The sequence below is a fragment of the Botrytis porri genome, assembly GCF_014898465.1.
Source record: "Botrytis porri strain MUCL 3234 chromosome Unknown BPOR_007, whole genome shotgun sequence".
Taxonomy (NCBI): domain Eukaryota; kingdom Fungi; phylum Ascomycota; class Leotiomycetes; order Helotiales; family Sclerotiniaceae; genus Botrytis; species Botrytis porri.
In genome coordinates this window covers 519,241-537,559 of record NW_024066081.1, presented here as the reverse complement: position 1 = coordinate 537,559, position 18,319 = coordinate 519,241, and the positions used below count along the sequence as shown (strand labels likewise).

The window sequence follows — 18,319 nt, the reverse complement described above, 5'->3', positions numbered from 1 at the left end:
TAATATTAACAATTATAATATCAAAAACAAAAAGTAATTAAAATCTTTTATTATTAATAAGAAAGAGAATAAGAGTAATTATTTAGATTATTTTCTAAATTAAGCTAATATCTTATAATATGATATTAAATACTTAGAGGTCTTTCAATAATTATAGAAGCATTTCAGATTAGTATTTTAATACTTGAATCTTTTATAGTATTATATGAAGTTTTTGTATTTTAAATATATAATAAGGATATAATATAGTAGTATTCTTAATAGGTTTAATTTAAAAGAAAATGTGATTTTACAAGAAAGATTCCATTTATTATATATTTCTAAAAGAATAAATAACTATTTCTATTATTAAAATTACTTTAAATAAAAGCTAAATTCCTTAATGATAATAAGTTTTATTATAAATTTTAAATTTCAAATAGGTTCATAGATAGTAAGGTCTATAAGCTTATTAGCTGCTTTATTTTCCTTCATTCTGATATAATTGAAGAATTAGCTAATTTTAATATTAAAGATTCGTATAATATTTTGACGAATATAAAAAGTCTATTGAAATAAATCTAATATATTATTATATTGACATTAGATTATTAAAGTATTATTAACATAAAGTTATAAATAATGTTAATTAAATAAAGGAATTTAAAGAGTATGTTAAAAATCTATTTAGATGTTAATTACTTCTATAATAAAGATAAAAAAGATATAATCAATTAAATGAAAGCCTATAACTAATTACTTTTCATTTTAATACATTATAATATATCTAAATCTAACAAGTTGTATTTTGTTTTTGACTTTTTCAGAATTATTCAAGAAAATTAAAATCTTATCAAAAAGAAATAGGAATTATTATTTCTTAAAGCTGATTATAACAATCTCTTTATTAATAATATTTATTAAATTGATTCTATATTCTAAAAAGAAATATACAGGTTTTAGTATAGATTGTATAATATTAGAAAAAAGATTTCAAAGTATTGGATTTTTGTTTCAAGAATTTATTAATAATTAGCTTTTCTGTTTCTATTAATAAGTAAAGATTATATTTAATAGAGTATCAAATAATTAATATTGATCGTTTAAATATATATATAATAAAATAAAGCTTAACTTTATTTAATATAATGTTAATTAAATAGAAATTGGAGTTTGTAAAAAGGATAAAAATAGAAATAATTATTCATATAAAAAGTATTCTTTTTATTACAAATATATATATTTATTTAAATAGGTTAATATATTAATCAATTTATATAAAGATAATAAGGTAATGATTTATATATAGAATATAAGAAGATTTAATTCTTTTATTATATCATACCTTTATTTTATAAATAAAAAAGAATATAATACAAATAATGATAGTTTTGTATAATATTAAATCTCAAGAATTGTTGATTGTTCTTATAAGATTATAAATATTATATATCTTAAGAAAATGAATTATATATACTTTATTTTCTAAAACTTTATTCATTAAAATCTTATTAAAAATCAAATATTAATAAATAATACTTCAAATCAAGATTACTACAATTTATAAAATAATATTTTAAAATATCTTTTTTTTTAATTTAATATATCATTTTTTTTAAACTAAATATTTATAATTATTATTTAGGAGTATATATATAATATTCAAGCTATACTTTTATTAATATATACTTACTTATATTAAATATCAAGATTTTTTTAAAATTTGATTTACAAAATTATTAATAAAAATAAAAATTAATAAATTTCTTAATACTATTATATATTCTCATTTAATAATATAACCATAATACTTTATTAAATATACGTTCTATTTTCTTATATTTATATACTTTATATACTTTATATAAATTACTAATAAATATATCTTATTTTTATTACGAATAGACCTTAATTATAACTATGATCGCTTATATATACATATATATATACATATAGCTAACATATAAATATACTCTACGAATACTTTATTCTTGATTTTATAATTGTAAATTTTAAGAATAAATTATATTCTACTTTTATAATTCTTTTATAATAAAGTATTATGTTATCTATAACTTCTTATATAATTATGTAACTATTTAATAACTAATTAAATAATACCTTGTAATTTAATATCTTTTTAAGTAAATTATATACATTCGATATTACCTATATAAGGAAGATTTATTATAAATAATCTTTAATAAAGATATATTTTCTTCAATATCTAAATTATAAGTATTATTATTATATTTGTATGTATCAACTTCAATATTAATTTATCTATATTAATATTTAAAATATATTGATTTTTAATTAGTTAATTCGCTTAATCTAAGTAAAAATAATTTTATAAAAGTAATAATAATATTATTCTAAATTCTAGTATTAATATTAATAGAAAGGGAAAGGATGAGGAAAAGGAAATTACTCATTAATTTCAAAACAATATTATTATAACTAAAATATAAGTGTATTTGTTTATAAAGTAAATATAAGTACTTTAATTCCTATAAAAACAAATTGTTTAATTATAAGTATAGATTAATAATGCTTAAAGTATTATTAGTTTATTTTATACTTTCTTATAGCAATCTTATATATTTTCTTTTCTAACGTCTAAAATTCGGATTTCCAATATTCTTATAAAATCTATTAAATAGAAAGTTTTTATTTTTTTTAAAAAAAGAAAATTGTTTTTAAGATTATATCTTAATATTATTTTTCTTTTTTTAAAATGAATTATTTATTCGTTAACAATTATATTCAATTATAATTTACTATTCTAATTCATATTTTATTTTTGTTTTAATATTATTTTTATAAAGAGATTGTATATTCTAAAGTTTATTAATTTTTTGTTAAAACTTAAAGATAATATGAAATCGAAAGTAAATTTATAGTAATTATTAATTACAAAGCAATTAAAACTATATATAATATTGCTTACCTCAGAATTATAATATCAATTTTATATAATAAACTAAATAGAAGAAAAAGTATAATAATATTTGTATTCTTTATATATTTGAATCCCTTTTTTAAAAAGGATTCTAATTAGTTAATAAGCTTATAATAATCTATAAGAATCCTATTAAAATCAATTATATACGAATTAAATATAAATATTAGATTATACCTAATAATGTTTAATAAGGTAATTTTATTTTATAATATTGGAAATTCTAATTACTTATTATATTAATAAAAATTAATAACAAAATACTTTTTTATAATTTAAAAAGAAAAATGTTTAATTTTTTTTAATAAGTTATTAACCTTTATATTAAAGATTATATTATTATTAAAGATCTTACTAATAAGCTTATAAAAATCAACAAATTCGAAATTATTGTTTGAGAATATAATTATTATAAACAAACTAGAAAATATTAATCAAAAAGCTATCAATAGTATTTTCATACAAAATATATCTAAAAGTATTTTTTAATTATTTAATAACTTTATTCTATTTCCTCAAACTGATACTTTTATTTTCTTTATACCTTAAATACTTATGTAATTTTTTTTAAATTAAGTATTACTTTCTTTTTAAAAAACAATTTCAATTATAATATTATATCTTTTATTTTAAAAGTTAATTATAATCTAATATTATATATATAAATAACTTTAATATTATGATTGAAATCTAGGAGATCATAAAAATTAAAGATTTTTATGATATTAAAGAAGATATTAAAAAGAATATAAATCTAAAAGTATAAGTGAAAAATATTGAGTTCATTTATATTATTGTAAATTAATATTTAAATCAAAACATTTAGATAAAAATTCTTAATTTCATAAAGCTAATAAGAAATGATTTTATGAATCTATTTTGTATTCTATTGAAGAATAGGTATTCATTTGAAACTTAATTTCTTATAGATTTGAAAGTGAATGGTTATGCTTTTATTAATAAGATATTTCTTATATTATTATTTCTTATATTTAAATTTTAAATTTTATTATTTGATATTATTATTAAGGTTGAAAGTTATAACAGTATAAAAAGCAAAACTATTATTTATTATATATTTCTTTATTTTATAATCAATACTTGATAATAATTATATAATTATAGAATTCTTCTTAAAGAAAAAAGATAAAAAAGCTTTTAAATATAATCCTTTATATAAAATACTAGGGGCCTGCTAGCCCTCAAACCTCTTACGTTAATAAAGCGTAAATTTAAGTTTGAAGAAAGTGTTTTAAAAATATAATTTTGAATAGTAGTTAGATTGAGAGCTTACAGGCGAAGTCGGTTTATCTTCTTTTAAATTAATAATAATAATAATAATAATAATAATAATAATAATAATAATAATAATAATAATAATAACAATAAATTCCTAATTTAATTAAGTCAAATAATATCAAGATATAGATGTATATGTACGCGTATATATTCATATATAGTATGTATTATATACGTATTATTAATAAATCTTTAATTTGTCTTAAAAATACTATATACAAACTTTAATCCTTTATATAGATTCTATATTTGAAATTAAAATTATTAAATTATAACATTTAAAAGCTTTTAATCTACTCTATATAGTTATTATTTTTTTGATTTTCTATTCAATTTAATTAAGATAGTTCTATTAAAAAAGACAATTGATGTTTTTAGATATTATATTATACTATAATACTAATAAAGTTAAAATTAATTCTGGTTAATTAGATTACTTGAATTGAATCTTATTAAGCGAGAGTTTTCTTTTTTTTTTAGTATATATAGTATTATGATTCTCGCGAATTATAAGATTATTAAGGAGGTAAACCTTTAATAAACAAGTAGTCGTTTTATTTCTAATTTATATATTAATAAATTCGAAATAGGAAGCTTTATACTATATATGTTATATTATTATATTAATGAATAAATAACTATATTATTTATTTATAGTATAAAAACAGATATAATCCTTACAAATTTAAAAGATTTTTATAGATTCGAAAGAAGGATTTTAAATAGGAGAGAGAAATGACGATCGAAAAATAGATGTGTTTTAAATAATTATTACTTCAGGCTAAAGTTTTTAATAAAACTTTTAAAATCTAAGAAATTTACTAAGACCTTGTTGATTAGAATAAGCTTTGTTATATATGTTAAAAAATTTAATCAGATTAAGAGGGTAGAAACGATTTATTCAATATATTATGAAAGTATTGAAGATTTTATTACATTGATGAAGCGGACACTTCGGTAGGTAAGGAATCTGCCACCACAGGGTCATGCCTCCGTACTTTCTAAACCTCGTCGATCACCATGCTTCAATACGATCAAGTTCCCATCTAGATAGGGGTTTCAACAAAGGATGGACAAACTAATGAAGATGAAAACTATCATTGAGCACTGAGCAGGACATGTTGCTGTTCGCACATAATTATTTTCTCTCGCCGTAGCGCAACGTTGATCAATCGTATCACGTGACCAGAAATCAAAGTGCATAGACATCTTGAAATTACAAAACAGATTGCAATCAAAAATCCAGAGCGATACATATGGCCATCGATGACATCTGTGAAACCCAATAAAGAGAAGCCAGCTGGCAAATCACTTTTTTCAACATCAGCTGGTGGAGCATCGCTCTTGATTGCATTGCAAGCCGGGTCTCGAGCGTTGACATTCATCGTGAACCAGATACTTCTCCGGTATCTCTCACCCGAGCTCCTTGCCGTGTCAACACAACTTGAAGTTTACTCCATCACTGTGCTGTTCTTCTCCAGAGAAAGTCTGCGTGTCTCAATACAGCGCCAGACCGACACGAGCGATGATGACTCTAAAGCCAAACAGGACAACAATCTGTCCACAAAGGACACATGTCTGGATAGCCGAACGAATGCTGGTAAAAGCCAAGCAATCGTGAATTTGTCTTACATCTCTATTGCGCTCGGGTTGGCATCTACGGTGCTGTTTGGTTGGATCTATGCCAATGCCGGGCAAATTGGCGTGGTCGGAACTCCTTATTTTCAACAATCTTTAAGATTATATGGCGTGGCAGCAATTCTAGAATTGCTGGCTGAGCCATGTTTCGTCATCGCACAACAAAAATCGGCCTTCAAAGTTCGAGCTGCTGCGGAATCGATAGCAACAGTTCTGAGATGCATTGTTACTTGCGCTGTTGCGGTTTGGGCTGCGCATCATCAGATAGAGCTTGGTGTATTGCCATTTGCTGTTGGTCAGGGGGCATATGCTATTGCAATCCTACTAGTTTACTTATTGGGCGTCTGGAACATCGCATCAAGGGGCGGATTCTCATTAATTATCAAGCCTATTTACAGGTATTTAAATTACCTTGACATGGTATAATTTACGAAGCTAATAAATGGTAGTAAGAAAAAGGAGTATATCTACTCTTACCTTTCCAAACCACTCTTGTCCCTGGGAGGGAGTTTGATGGTACAATCAATGGTAAAACATGTCTTGACACAAGGCGACACGTTTCTCATAGCATCTATGGCCACACAAACAGCCCAAGGTATCTATGCACTAGCGAGCAATTATGGTGGTCTGATTGCTCGACTAGTCCTACAGCCAATCGAGGAAATGTCTAGAAACTACTTCGGGAAGCTCCTTTCTCTCGTTGACGGAAAGCCAGCCAAGGGAGCCGCTGAGAAAGCCAGCACAGACTTGCACAGGCTTCTACGTATATATCTTATATTGTCAGTTGCTATAGTTGCCGTAGGTCCAACTATTGCCCCGCTTCTATTGAACTTCATTGCCGGCCCACGATGGCAGTCGTCTGGAGCTGGCAATGTTCTTGCAGTGTATTGCTACTACATACCACTACTTGCACTAAATGGAGTGTGCGAGGCTTTTGTAGCCGTTGTTGCAACCGAAGCCGAAGTTTACAGACAATCTTTGTGGATGTCTGCTTTCTCTGCCGGCTTTGCTGGTGCCGCCTATCTGTTCTTAGGAATTTTGGATCTCGGGGCTGAAGGCCTAGTACTGGCAAATATGGCTAACATGCTCTTCCGGATCATATGGTGCGGTCGTTTCATCCTGACCTACTGCCGGCGCTATGGCGCTAAATTCACAGTTAAGGATTTGTTACCACGACCTAGCACAATCTCACTGGGGGTTGTTACGTATGCCGCACTTGCTCAGATGAGGACATCATTCACGGGTAGTTTAGTAGACATTGTCAAGAGTGGTTTGGTGGCGCTAATTTTTGTGATTCTCCTGTAAGTTCTCAGCTGTAACGCCGATCTATAAACTACTAACCATTACGCCTTGATAGAGCCACGTGTGAGAAGGGATATCTCCTCGAATGTTACCATGCAATTAAAGGCTGAATTTAAATTCTCCCAGCAAAATATCCTATAAACCTAGCTTATTGCATTTTAATCAAATGTTATCTTTGTTGCCTTTTTGGTAGGGTCCACATTCTTGAAAAATGCGCCATAAGCATCGTGAGCCTTCTTCTTGACTGTAGTACCAAACTTCAATAACTCGTCGGGGACTGGTTGATTAGCTGCCTTTAGGACGTTGATCAAACTAAATCGACCATTAGTAGATGATAGATCAAGTATTTGGATGCTTTACTTACGCGCCAGACTGAGCCTTGTCATGCTCAGTGAACAAAGTAATTGCCAGTCCATCTTTGCCAGCTCTACCTGTGCGACCAATGCGGTGCACATAGTCTTCCACTGTAAGCGGAAACGTGCAGTTGATAACCAACTTGACAGCAGGAATATCCAGACCTCGAGCTGCGACATCTGTCGCAACCAAAATAGGGGTGTTACCACTCTTGAAAGCCTCCAAACTCCTCGTTCTTTGTTCCTGGCTCAAATCACCATGGATACCAGCAACTCGGAAGCCCTTCTGTCTGATGAAATTCTCTACTCTGGTAGCTTCCTTTTTGTACAAACAAAAGACCAGGATTCGGTCATCTTTTTGACTGCCACTTTGATATTGCTTTAGCAATTGCATAAGTCTGTATTCCTTGTCCCTTGGTTCCACAACCTCAACCTTTTGAACGATGCGCGAGTTGGCTCGCAAATCTCCTGTGGGATTGTCACCAATCGCAATCTTCACCGGGCTGGTCATGAATGTGGCCGCTAATTCGCGAACAGACTCGGGCCAAGTCGCTGTGAACATGAGTGTCTGTCTCTTTCCAAGAGAGGGGGTAGTATTGATAATCTTTCTGATCTCTTCCTCAAACCCTTTATCGAGCATACGATCAGCTTCGTCAAGAACGACATATCGGGCCTTGCTCAAATCTGCACATCCTTGATTGATGAGATCGTTGAGACGACCGGGGGTAGCGACAACGATGTCAGCAGTTTTCAATGCTCTGATCTGCTCATCCTTGGGAACACCACCATACACACAAACACACAAAAGACCAGATGCCTTGGCAAGTTTTACAATCTGCTCATAACTCTGCATCGCCAATTCTCGAGTCGGCGACACGACAACGGCCCTGGGACCTTTGTTTATCTGGTTCTTGGGCAAAGATGACATATAACGCACGCAAGGAACAGCGAATGCCATGGTTTTGCCTGAACCAGTCTCAGCGACACCGATTACATCGCGACCAGCGAGCAAGAACGGCCATGCGGCGGCTTGAATAGGTGTTGGAGCCTTGAAGTCCTTGAATGGGGCTCGTTGAGCAGGATCGGTGATCGGTAGGTAATCGAAATTTGTCAGCGGTCTTAAAGTAGCTGAGGTAGATAATGGATCAGTGATGGTGATGAAGTTTGTGGTCAAGAAGGAGTCTATTTCGCTTTGTGGCAAGCCGCTCAGATTAGGATCTTCGGTGTACATTGTTCCATTTTGTTGCGGAGTAACGCTCGCAGGAGTTGTAGTTTCAACAGAGTTGATGCTGTCAGCCTTGTCTTCTTTTCCTTCCTTCTTCAATGCCTTCAATCGTGCCTTTTCTGCCTTTTTAGCAGCTTTCGCATCTGCAGCAGCATTGGCATCCGACGCAGGCTCAATTGCTTCGACTCCTGATTTCTCTTCTTCTCCTGTCTCCTTTCCTGCCTCTTGAGCTTTCTTTTCCTTCTTAAGTCGTTTTCTTTCTCTGCGAGCCTCTTTCGATTCTACCTCAACCTCGATTGGGGTGGATTCTGTGGCTGGCTCTTCTACATCCTTAGATTTCTTTTCCTTCTTATCCTTCTTTTCTTTGCGGCTTTTCTTGGAGGAGATCTCGATGTCGTTATTTTCAGAATTCAATTCTGTATCTTCTATTGTACGTTTCGGCATGATTAAATTTTGCAATTGTGGTTGATTTTCACAGTCAAATATATTTTCAAAAAGCTGCAGATGGCTAGATGCTACCCTGCAGAAAAAAATTATTTAGTTCCTGACAAATGATAAGATAAAGACACCTTAACCCGCTTTGCCCGATTCGCGGCTTAGTTTTTGAAATTCAATTTGGCGAATCAAAGCATTTCAGAATATCTTGACATTTCTCTCTCTATTATTACATATACCCAATTCAATCTTGAATGTTATGGTCGCCTACTCTATAAGATCTGACTACTATGGCCATTTGCCAATTGCGATTTGAATTTTCTATTTAATCCAAATTCACATCTGGTGATCCTTCTTCGTGGATCTTGTATACACCCTTCTGTCTTGCATCTTTATGGAATTAGCTAGACACATCATATCTTATTATATAGTATATAGTATAGAGTATAGTAGATATTAGAAATGAAATCAATCACTATTTCGATCATTGTTTATGGTGATTGCTAAATGTAACTGTTGGTATCATGCTTCATTGTAACCAATATTTTGTACCTAGCTGTGTGAGTGGGAGAAAACTAAACTTCCCCTTAACAATCCGGCTAATACCCAAATATGGTGTTGGATCAAGACAAGGTCAATTAGACCAGTCTCCTCTGTCCGTTCTGATCTTTCCTCACTCCCATAGCCTGGCATCCGATCACCGATCCATCCTTCATCAGATCAAACAAGTACACCTTTCAATCATAATACACGTGGAAAGAAAACCCTTCATGTCCTAAATGCGCCTACTATCAATTTTTCTTTAAACTGTTGCTGTCTGAGACTGTGCGGGTTCCATCACTGCGTCTACGTCAATCTTTGGCATGGATGCACCAGTACCTCCGAGGTTCGTAGATTGGGATTTAGGGTTCTTGGTGTAGTAATTCGAGATAGCAGATTTGATGGCATCCTCGGCAAGCATAGAGCAATGGACTGAGGCAGTGTTAGTATGTGCAACTAGGTAAGTGTCAAGTGCGTAGACTTACGCTTCACAGGTGGAAGACAGAGCTCCTTTGCAATTTCTGTATTTCTCACTCGACCGGCCTCTTCAAGTGTCATTCCTCGCACCAATTCTGTCAAGTATGAAGAAGAAGCAATGGCCGAACCACAGCCAAATGTCTTAAACTTCACATCGGAAATAGTGTTCGTATCTGGATCCACTCTGATTTGCAGCTTCATGACATCGCCACATGCTGGCGCGCCGACCAAGCCAGTCCCTACATCGGTATCCGTCTTTGACATACTGCCAACATTTCTCGGCCGCGAATAATGATCGAGGACCTTTTCATGATATGACCTGCGACCAGTAACGAAAGATGGCGATGCAATCTGAGCTGGTAGAGGTCTGATAGCGGAGTGGCTGTTTGCCGATAACACTCTACCGGCAACGCGGGGTGCATTTGACAAAGCTCTTCGAAACATTTTTGAGATATGTGATGGAGTGGCGACCGGATAGGTAGGAAGGTTTAGTTTGTATCAATCAAAAATTTGATGATATAATGATATATGAGTTAGGTAGAGTATTGGACTTGATGAGATTTAAAGTTATGGAGCCTAGGTAGGTGGTATGATTTGATTATTATTGTATTGCGGATGAAGTAGGTAGGTTGTGATGGTGTTTTGTGTTTTGACTTGTGTAAACTTGGGGTAGATCTGATAAACAATTGACGGGATTTTCAAGAGGTCATCAAAGAAATAAAGAAATAAGTGGGGACAAGGATCTAGAGGAAAGGCGGGATTCGCGGAGCTCGGAGTCTCAAAGAAGACCCCAATGAGGCTTAGCTTTTCTGTTCAACTGCCCGAACCACCATGATCAAGCTTTATGCCGCTTATCTCACGCGCTCTTATGTCATCAAGACGGATATAAGGTGGAAATGCACCAATCAATGAGTTATGATGTTGATTAGCTCACCAACCATTGTGCCAAATGATGGAAACAGACCGATTGACACCGACGGAGATAAGATCGATGACAATCAATGGACCAATGAACTGTCACCACAAAATGAAGCGAATTACAAATTCTCTTTTCTTCCTTCTCCAAGGTAAAAGTACAAGTAATACTCGTAAGTGGTGGCGAGATCCAAGAAGTTCGGAATGCCTACCTTGCATACTCTGTACATCGAGATCGAGAGACTGGTGGATTAGACTTGTTGGACCAATGGCAGACTGAAAGGCCACTCCCGTGATACCGCGATCCCTTCTACCCCTCCGATTGCTCTGATCCATAGCCATTCGTGTAGTCGTACTAGGCGTACCGAGAGTAATCTTTACGCGTTGATGGCACAGTACGAGCATGCCTGAAGCTTCTCTTCTATGTCTTCTACGATCTATCGTGTACACTTACACTTACCTATTACCCCACCATCCTACACCAACACCACATTCCCGCTTTCCCGCTTTCCCATTCGGATACATCTAACCTGCCTCGAGACTCCCTACCTGTCTGATACTTAGTACACACTACCGCTACTTGACCTGCTTGTCATTTGACCAGTATCAACACCTCCCTCCCAAGGTAATTATTTCCTTCCTACTTACATAACATAGCCATCTAAAATTGCGGGCAACATTACAAGATACCCTAGACAAATGTCTTGTAAGCATGTTGACGCAGCTGGTAAGTTCTTTACAACCTCTTGGCCACCGAACCTAGCATTAAAACTGATGTTTCCTCAGAGCTGCGTCCCCCAGGACCAAGCCAAGCTGTCTATCGCGAAGATTGTACACAATGTTTTGACTCCATAGTAAGCTTCAGAATTTGTTTGTGGCAATTGCCGCTCTATGTTAAACACAATTTTCTGTTGGCAAAGCACGACTGACCTTAATTCTAATATAGGATGACTCCACTGGTTTGGATGTTTGTCTTTTTTGCTTCAATGGCGGCTGTACTGGCGATAGGAACCATTCCAAGCTCCATCATACCATCAAAAATCATCCGTTGGTTCTCAATATTCGAAGAACAAAACGCCATATTGTTCGAGATGAGCCCCCTCCAAAGATGTCACGATTAGCCATCGCCGCAGAGACCGAAGCCGATCGATTCGAGTACCATACAAAAGTTCGTTGTCATGAATGTGCGGTTGACGATATTGATAAATCCTCCGGTAAATTACCTGCGGTTGTGAACGGTGTAATGAAAGCAAATACATTCTCAAGAAAGGAAGAAGTGAAGGCTTGGGAGCAAGAGTTTACATCGTGTGAACACATTCTCACCTTACAACAAGAAAGCGCACGCCAAATTCAGTCTCAAGATCTAGGCCACTGTTCTCTTTGCGATCTCAAAGAGAACTTGTGGCTCTGCTTAAATTGCGGTAATCTGGGATGCGGGCGAGCGCAATTTGGTGGACTCAAGGGACATTCCCATGGACTGGAACACAAACAGCAAACTGAACACGCAGTTGCGGTCAAATTGGGATCAATCACTTCAGATGGCACGGCTGATGTGTACTGTTATGCATGCGACGAGGAACGGATTGATGAAGATCTTGGAAAGCACCTCGCCCATTGGGGAATTATGCTCGCCGAGCGCGAGAAGACCGAAAAGAGTTTGATGGAGATGCAAGTCGACGAAAATATGCGTTGGGAGTTCTCTATGACTGACGAACAAGGCCACGAATTGAAGAAATTGTTTGGCAAAGGATTTACTGGTTTGAAGAATTTAGGCAATAGCTGCTACTTGGCAAGCGCGCTCCAGTGTCTATTTGACCTGCCCCAATTTCAAAAGCGCTATTTGTTACCGGATACAGACCTACCTATTGTTGAAGACCCTGCTCAGGATCTGGAGACGCAGTTGCACAAGTTGGCAGATGGTTTGTTTTCGGGCAGATACTCGTTCCCAGATCCTGCTACCAATCAATCAGAATCGAGCGGCGTTGCAGATCAGAAAGGACTGCCACCTTCAATGCTGAAATATTTAGTGGGCAGAGGTCATGCCGAATTTTCAACCATGCGTCAACAGGATTCTTTCGAGTTTCTCCTCCACGTCTTCAAATTAATTACACGTTCTCAGCACGTAGCTCCATTCGAGGACCCCGTACGAGCCTTTCGCTTCGTCATGGAGCAGCGCCTGCAATGTCTAGGCTGCAAAAAGGTGCGATATCGTACAGACGAGCAAGATAATATATCTATTCCTGTGCCAGTAAGAAAAGTACAGGCAACGGCTACTACAGACGGCGAAAAGAAGGATGAATACGAAGCTGTAACTTTGAAGGAGTGTTTAGACAGTTTCACGTCTGAGGAGATCGTAGAACTTACTTGCTCAGCATGTGGTAGTAAAGATGGGTTTTCGAAAAGATCGCTCTTTAAAACATTCCCAGAAGTTCTCGCTGTGAATGCTAGAAGATTTGTTCTCATCAATTGGGTGCCTACCAAGGTCGACGTTCCTGTCGTTATCGGAGACGAGGAGTTCTTTCTCGATGATTATCAGTCACCAGGTTTGCAACCTTCCGAAACACTTCTCCCCGATGACGACGAGCCAGATCAGCCTTCGTTCACCGCAGATGCAGCAGCCCTACAACAGCTCGAGGCCATGGGATTTCCAGTGGTCCGTTGTGAGAAAGCCTTGCATGCTACTGGAAACAGTGACGCCAACTCCGCAATGGAATGGCTCTTCGCACACATGGAAGATGCAGACATCGACGTTCCACTAGATTTGAGCTCTGGCAAAGCTACATCTGCTACAGCCGACCCCGAGAAAATAGAAATGTTAGGCGCGATGGGTTTTGGACCTCCGCAAGCGCGAAAGGCATTAAAAGAAACTAATGGCGACATGGAACGAGCTGTAGAATGGCTTTTTAGTCATCCAGACGACCAGGGCGAGCTCGAAGATGAGGTAGCCCCTGTCAACAGCGATGTCACTAAAGAGGATCCTCCGGGAAGCACCGCATTGCCCGCTACATTCCAGCTACAATCTATCATATGCCATAAAGGATCTAGCATACATGCAGGGTACGTTGTCTCGATTGTTGATATGTGAGGATATAACTGATGATATATATAGTCACTACGTCGCATTTATTCGCAAAGAAATCCCTGAAGATAAAACGATATCGTGGGTGCTGTACAATGATGAGAAGGTTGTCAAGGCCAATGACGCCGAAGAGATGAAAAAATTCGCATATGTTTATTTCTTAAAACGAGTTAATTAAGCGAAAAAGGGAGCATAGGATGGCACACAGTGGTTACGACTCGTAGTTGTTGAAAAGAAATGACGATGAGCATGATAATGATAATAGAGATAGCATAGTTAGTGTGCATTAAGTAAAATAAATTCATTTAGCTCATGCTAGTACTACGATAAAATGAGGATGCATAAAACTCAAAAGATATCATTGATTAGCAAACTTCGCCTTGACATGAATAGCCTGCGTAAAAGCGCTCACTCGGGTATCGCTTCTTATTGCTCAACCATTGGTTCCTCGGCCACATAATGCAAATATGCACCCAACAACTTGATGCCCTCAATGTAATTTTTCTTGTCCAATTTCTCATTGATCGAGTGAGCTGCATCTGTAGAACTACCCATAGGTAAAAGGAGGACATTCTTGCCAGTGGCCTGCTCAAAAGTTAAGGTGACAGGAATACTAAGTAAAGTATCAGCATTTATCACGAGCAACTCAAGTGGAAAAAGTAACTGACCTTCCTCCTTCACGAGTCAAATCAGGCTTGACACCCCAGACTCTCTCGACAGCCTTTGCAGCGCTCGAGAAGTTCCAGTGCTTTGGACTAGCGACCCACCACTTACCAGCATGCTGCAAGTAGCATCGCATAGTATTCTTGCTTCCAAGCTTCTTGAATTGCTCATCGACATACTTGAAGACGAGGCGATCTACGTCCTCGGGCTCCATGTTTGGAACAGTTCGAATTGAGAACTTTCCGATGACTTTGGCGGGGATGACTGTCTTGGCACCCGGTTGAGAGAATGCACCTTCAATACCGTGAACTGACAACGATGGATATCTCCAGCGGGCCATAAGAGTGTTCTCCTTGTCGTTGTGAATGGTGGTCTGACTACCTAATGATTCATGGAGATTGTCCATAGTGAATGCGATATCACCATAAAGGGATTTCTCCTCGTCTGTGAGGGGAGCGACAAGTTCAGCCAAACCAGGTATCTGAATCTTGCCATTTGTATCTACCAGGTTGCCAAGTACCCTGACCAAATCAGTCATTGGCTCTTGAGCTGTGCCTCCAAACACTCCACTGTGGAGATCTTGTCCGGGTCCTGAAATCTCAATGGAATAATAACTGCAACCGCGAAGACCTGTTTAAAGCAAATCAGTTTGTTATTATTTCGAGAGTGTTGGAAGGGAGAGAAATGATCCTCGAGATAAAGAAGACGACCACTGAAGTGCTTACCATAAGTAAGACATGGCTTTTCGGTACCAAGCCAGTAGTTATCAGAAATACAAACAGCATCTGTATCTGCGAAAAATTTATCGGCCTCTTCTTTGATAAAGTCATCCAAGCCTTCTGAGCCATATTCTTCCATTCCTTCAAAGCACATTAACAGGTTCACGGGGAAGTCAACACCGGCCTTCTGATGGGCTTCAATTGCGTTGAGCCAACCAAGAACTGGGCCCTTATCATCCGTACTTCCTCTGCCATACATTCTCCCTTTATCATCGACAGTAAGCTCGAATGGTTCTGTGGCCCATCCGTCTTCTTTTCCAGCGGGTTGTACATCGTAATGTCCGTATACGAGAATTGTGCGCTTCTTCTTGTCATTTCCATATCGTGCAATAACCACAGGAGGAAGATCTAGATGCTCCATTCCTGGTTGCTTGCCTAATGGTCGTTTTTCGACATGGGCACCGAGCGCAGCGAGCTCATCAGCTAAGAACTCTCCCATACGCACAACATCGGGTCTGCGTTCTTCCTCGGAGGATACAGACGGAATAGCAACTGCTTTGCGAAGTCTCTCGATGAAATGATCCGATAGATCATCTACTTGCTTGAAGTAGCCATCGAGTTGAGGAGCCATTTTTACTTTTCGAGCTTGGTGTGACTGGATAGCGGGGGTGAGATAGGTTGAGATTCGGATTGGTGACGGGTGAGTTCTTGGAAAACGGGATACTTTCAGGGAATTTATATCTTCAACAAAGCGAGTAAGTCTTGAACGTTGTAGAACTGTCGATATTGACTTTATTGAGATTCGTGGTTTGATTGTGAACATGAGGTATCCTGTGAGGATATAAACTTTCGAGCTTCCTGTTTTGGTGGATGGTGGGGTAAAATGGTGTCAAATGGATTATAAAGGGTGGAAGGGACTGGAGGGTGTTGAATAATATCTAATAAACCAACATGATTGGTTAACTAATATGGAGGATTTAGGCTTGCAACGGCTTATAATTTAAAGCCGGGTAGCTGATATTGTCTTTTGATTTTTCTAGCAAAAAACAGCATGGCAAAACCTTCCATGGGACGGGGCAGAGCAGTAGATGATGACTAGATGGTGATTTACAGTCGATTAGAATTGTGATATCGCCATTTCATTATCAATATATTGTATTTGTATGAAGTAATCTCAAATTGATGATCTTCTCGTTGAAAGCTTTTTCCACTCACGTCTACTACTATACATAGTCTCATGTAGTCTAAACATACATCGCTTATGGAGCGTATATTTACTTTCTTTTCCGGACTCGACCTACTCATTGTGCTGGCAGGTGGACGTCGTTCGCTAATATCTAAAATACAGAGCGATGTATGTTGTGTTAAGACCATTTTACTGTGAATAACCAACAGATAATTTTGATTGCATGATAGCTTCCTTTAATTGGATCTTTCGTTGCGTTGAACAACATTGAATAGAATCTAGACTCAAATCTCTGGACTTCGGACTAGACTTCTAGAAAATTAGAAATAGCAGGATGATACGTTACGTCCCGTTCATTGCCGTCGGCGAGCAGCATTTACTGGCAATCAGGTGATCGATCGCCCAATATAGAGATTCGTTATTTCATGAGTCAAGAAACATCCATCATTAGGATGTTCTCATCTCGTATTGTCTTGAGTTTCTCTTGAATTTCCAGGATTGGGGGCGTCTTAAAAGTTGAGCCTGATGCAACAAATGGTAATGCATGCACATCTTATAAGCTGTGAGCTCTTGGGAGGCAACATAGTCACACCAGTTTCATGTTTGAAATAGCTCGGTGTGGAAGGATGAGAACCTTGCTAATTCTCGAGATAGTGGTAAGTTTAACAATCACACTCATCCACTTATTCTCATACCAACATTGCCATGGTTATGATCACGATCACGGGTAGACCGATCTCATGCATATGTCCGCAGCGAGTGTGGTATTTGACCTGGAATGACAACACACAAGGACAACATAAACTTCTGCCTGCAGAACTACCATCTATCATGTTTCTATTTCTGTTGATTTGAGTTACTTCATCTTACGTGATAAATCGGAAAATTTGTGAATGTTATTCAGGCACCATGCAGTAGTCGGGAGAATATCTGCAATTTTACTTCGACTGCATCACTTTACCGTATCATTACACTAATGATCTTACTCAGCGCACCAAGAAGGTTGTTTTTCTTACAATATCCTTTCTCCTACCATCACTTTCCCCTTTCAAACATACTCGAAACCTATTTTGAGACGAGGCTATAACAGAGTGTGTTATCATATCACGACTTGCAACGAGGCGCAGCTCCAAAAGGTGGTATGGGGTCACGTCACTCCCTCCATTGCATACCTCTGCAGGTGTCCAAATTCAGGTACCGCATGATATCTTCCGGTATTCAATGTACGGACCGAACAGTCTTACACTCACTAGAGGCATATCTCGACTGCGTAGAGTGCCATTTTCCTATTTGATCTTCAGGAACGATTAAACGCATGTAGTATCACGCTGTAAGAAGCTTTCATTTGTCACGATTAGGTGGGGGACATTTGTACCTGCGCTGGGGGTTGCAAGACTCTCTTTTACCGTCACGGGGAAGTACATCATCCACCAGGGACACGCACAAGGTGCATTCTTCTGGAACACACACGGCGTCTAAGGTTCTGTCGCGTCGGCTAGAAACCAAGGATGCTCGCCTCAGATATACTTGAAGGGGAGTTTCATGAA

The 18,319-nt window shown here is 36.2% G+C and overlaps 5 protein-coding genes across 5 annotated transcripts; 2 read left to right on the top strand and 3 right to left on the bottom strand.

Moving 5' to 3' along the window:
• Positions 1-5,506: 5,506 nt before the first annotated feature.
• EAF01_005517 (uncharacterized protein) lies at positions 5,507-7,290 on the top strand (the record flags this gene model as incomplete). The annotated part of the gene is made up of 3 exons (XM_038913770.1): positions 5,507-6,276; positions 6,328-7,179; positions 7,236-7,290. 3 exons carry the CDS (start codon positions 5,507-5,509, stop codon positions 7,288-7,290), a joined length of 1,677 nt encoding a protein of 558 aa, XP_038770219.1.
• Positions 7,291-7,338: 48 nt separating this feature from the next.
• On the bottom strand, positions 7,339-9,202 carry EAF01_005516 (uncharacterized protein; the record flags this gene model as incomplete). The annotated part of the gene is made up of 2 exons (XM_038913769.1): positions 7,339-7,492; positions 7,545-9,202. The coding sequence occupies 2 exons, from the start codon at positions 9,200-9,202 to the stop codon at positions 7,339-7,341; spliced, it is 1,812 nt and encodes a 603-aa protein (XP_038770218.1).
• A 793-nt stretch (positions 9,203-9,995) lies between these two features.
• On the bottom strand, positions 9,996-10,654 carry EAF01_005515 (uncharacterized protein; the record flags this gene model as incomplete). Its single annotated transcript, XM_038913768.1, has 2 exons — positions 9,996-10,165; positions 10,219-10,654. The coding sequence occupies 2 exons, from the start codon at positions 10,652-10,654 to the stop codon at positions 9,996-9,998; spliced, it is 606 nt and encodes a 201-aa protein (XP_038770217.1).
• Positions 10,655-11,824: 1,170 nt separating this feature from the next.
• Positions 11,825-14,382, top strand: EAF01_005514 (uncharacterized protein; the record flags this gene model as incomplete). Its single annotated transcript, XM_038913767.1, has 4 exons — positions 11,825-11,852; positions 11,912-11,979; positions 12,072-14,182; positions 14,235-14,382. The coding sequence occupies 4 exons, from the start codon at positions 11,825-11,827 to the stop codon at positions 14,380-14,382; spliced, it is 2,355 nt and encodes a 784-aa protein (XP_038770216.1).
• An 86-nt stretch (positions 14,383-14,468) lies between these two features.
• Positions 14,469-16,483, bottom strand: EAF01_005513 (uncharacterized protein). Its single transcript, XM_038913766.1, has 3 exons — positions 15,593-16,483; positions 14,873-15,497; positions 14,469-14,817 (listed from the first exon to the last, which is right to left on the bottom strand). The coding sequence occupies exons 1-3, from the start codon at positions 16,407-16,409 to the stop codon at positions 14,631-14,633; spliced, it is 1,629 nt and encodes a 542-aa protein (XP_038770215.1). The 5' UTR covers positions 16,410-16,483; the 3' UTR covers positions 14,469-14,630.
• Positions 16,484-18,319: the final 1,836 nt, after the last annotated feature.

Bases quoted from the DNA above. Each gene is read 5' to 3' on its own strand.
- EAF01_005513 (XM_038913766.1), bottom strand. From the start codon at position 16,409: ATGTTCACAATCAAACCACGAATCTCAATAAAGTCAATATCGACAGTT. The intron at 15,498-15,592 runs GTAAGCACTTCA...TGCTTTAAACAG, and splicing joins AAAGCCATGTCTTACTTATG to GTCTTCGCGGTTGCAGTTAT. The intron at 14,818-14,872 runs GTCAGTTACTTT...TACTTTACTTAG, and splicing joins TTGACTCGTGAAGGAGGAAG to TATTCCTGTCACCTTAACTT.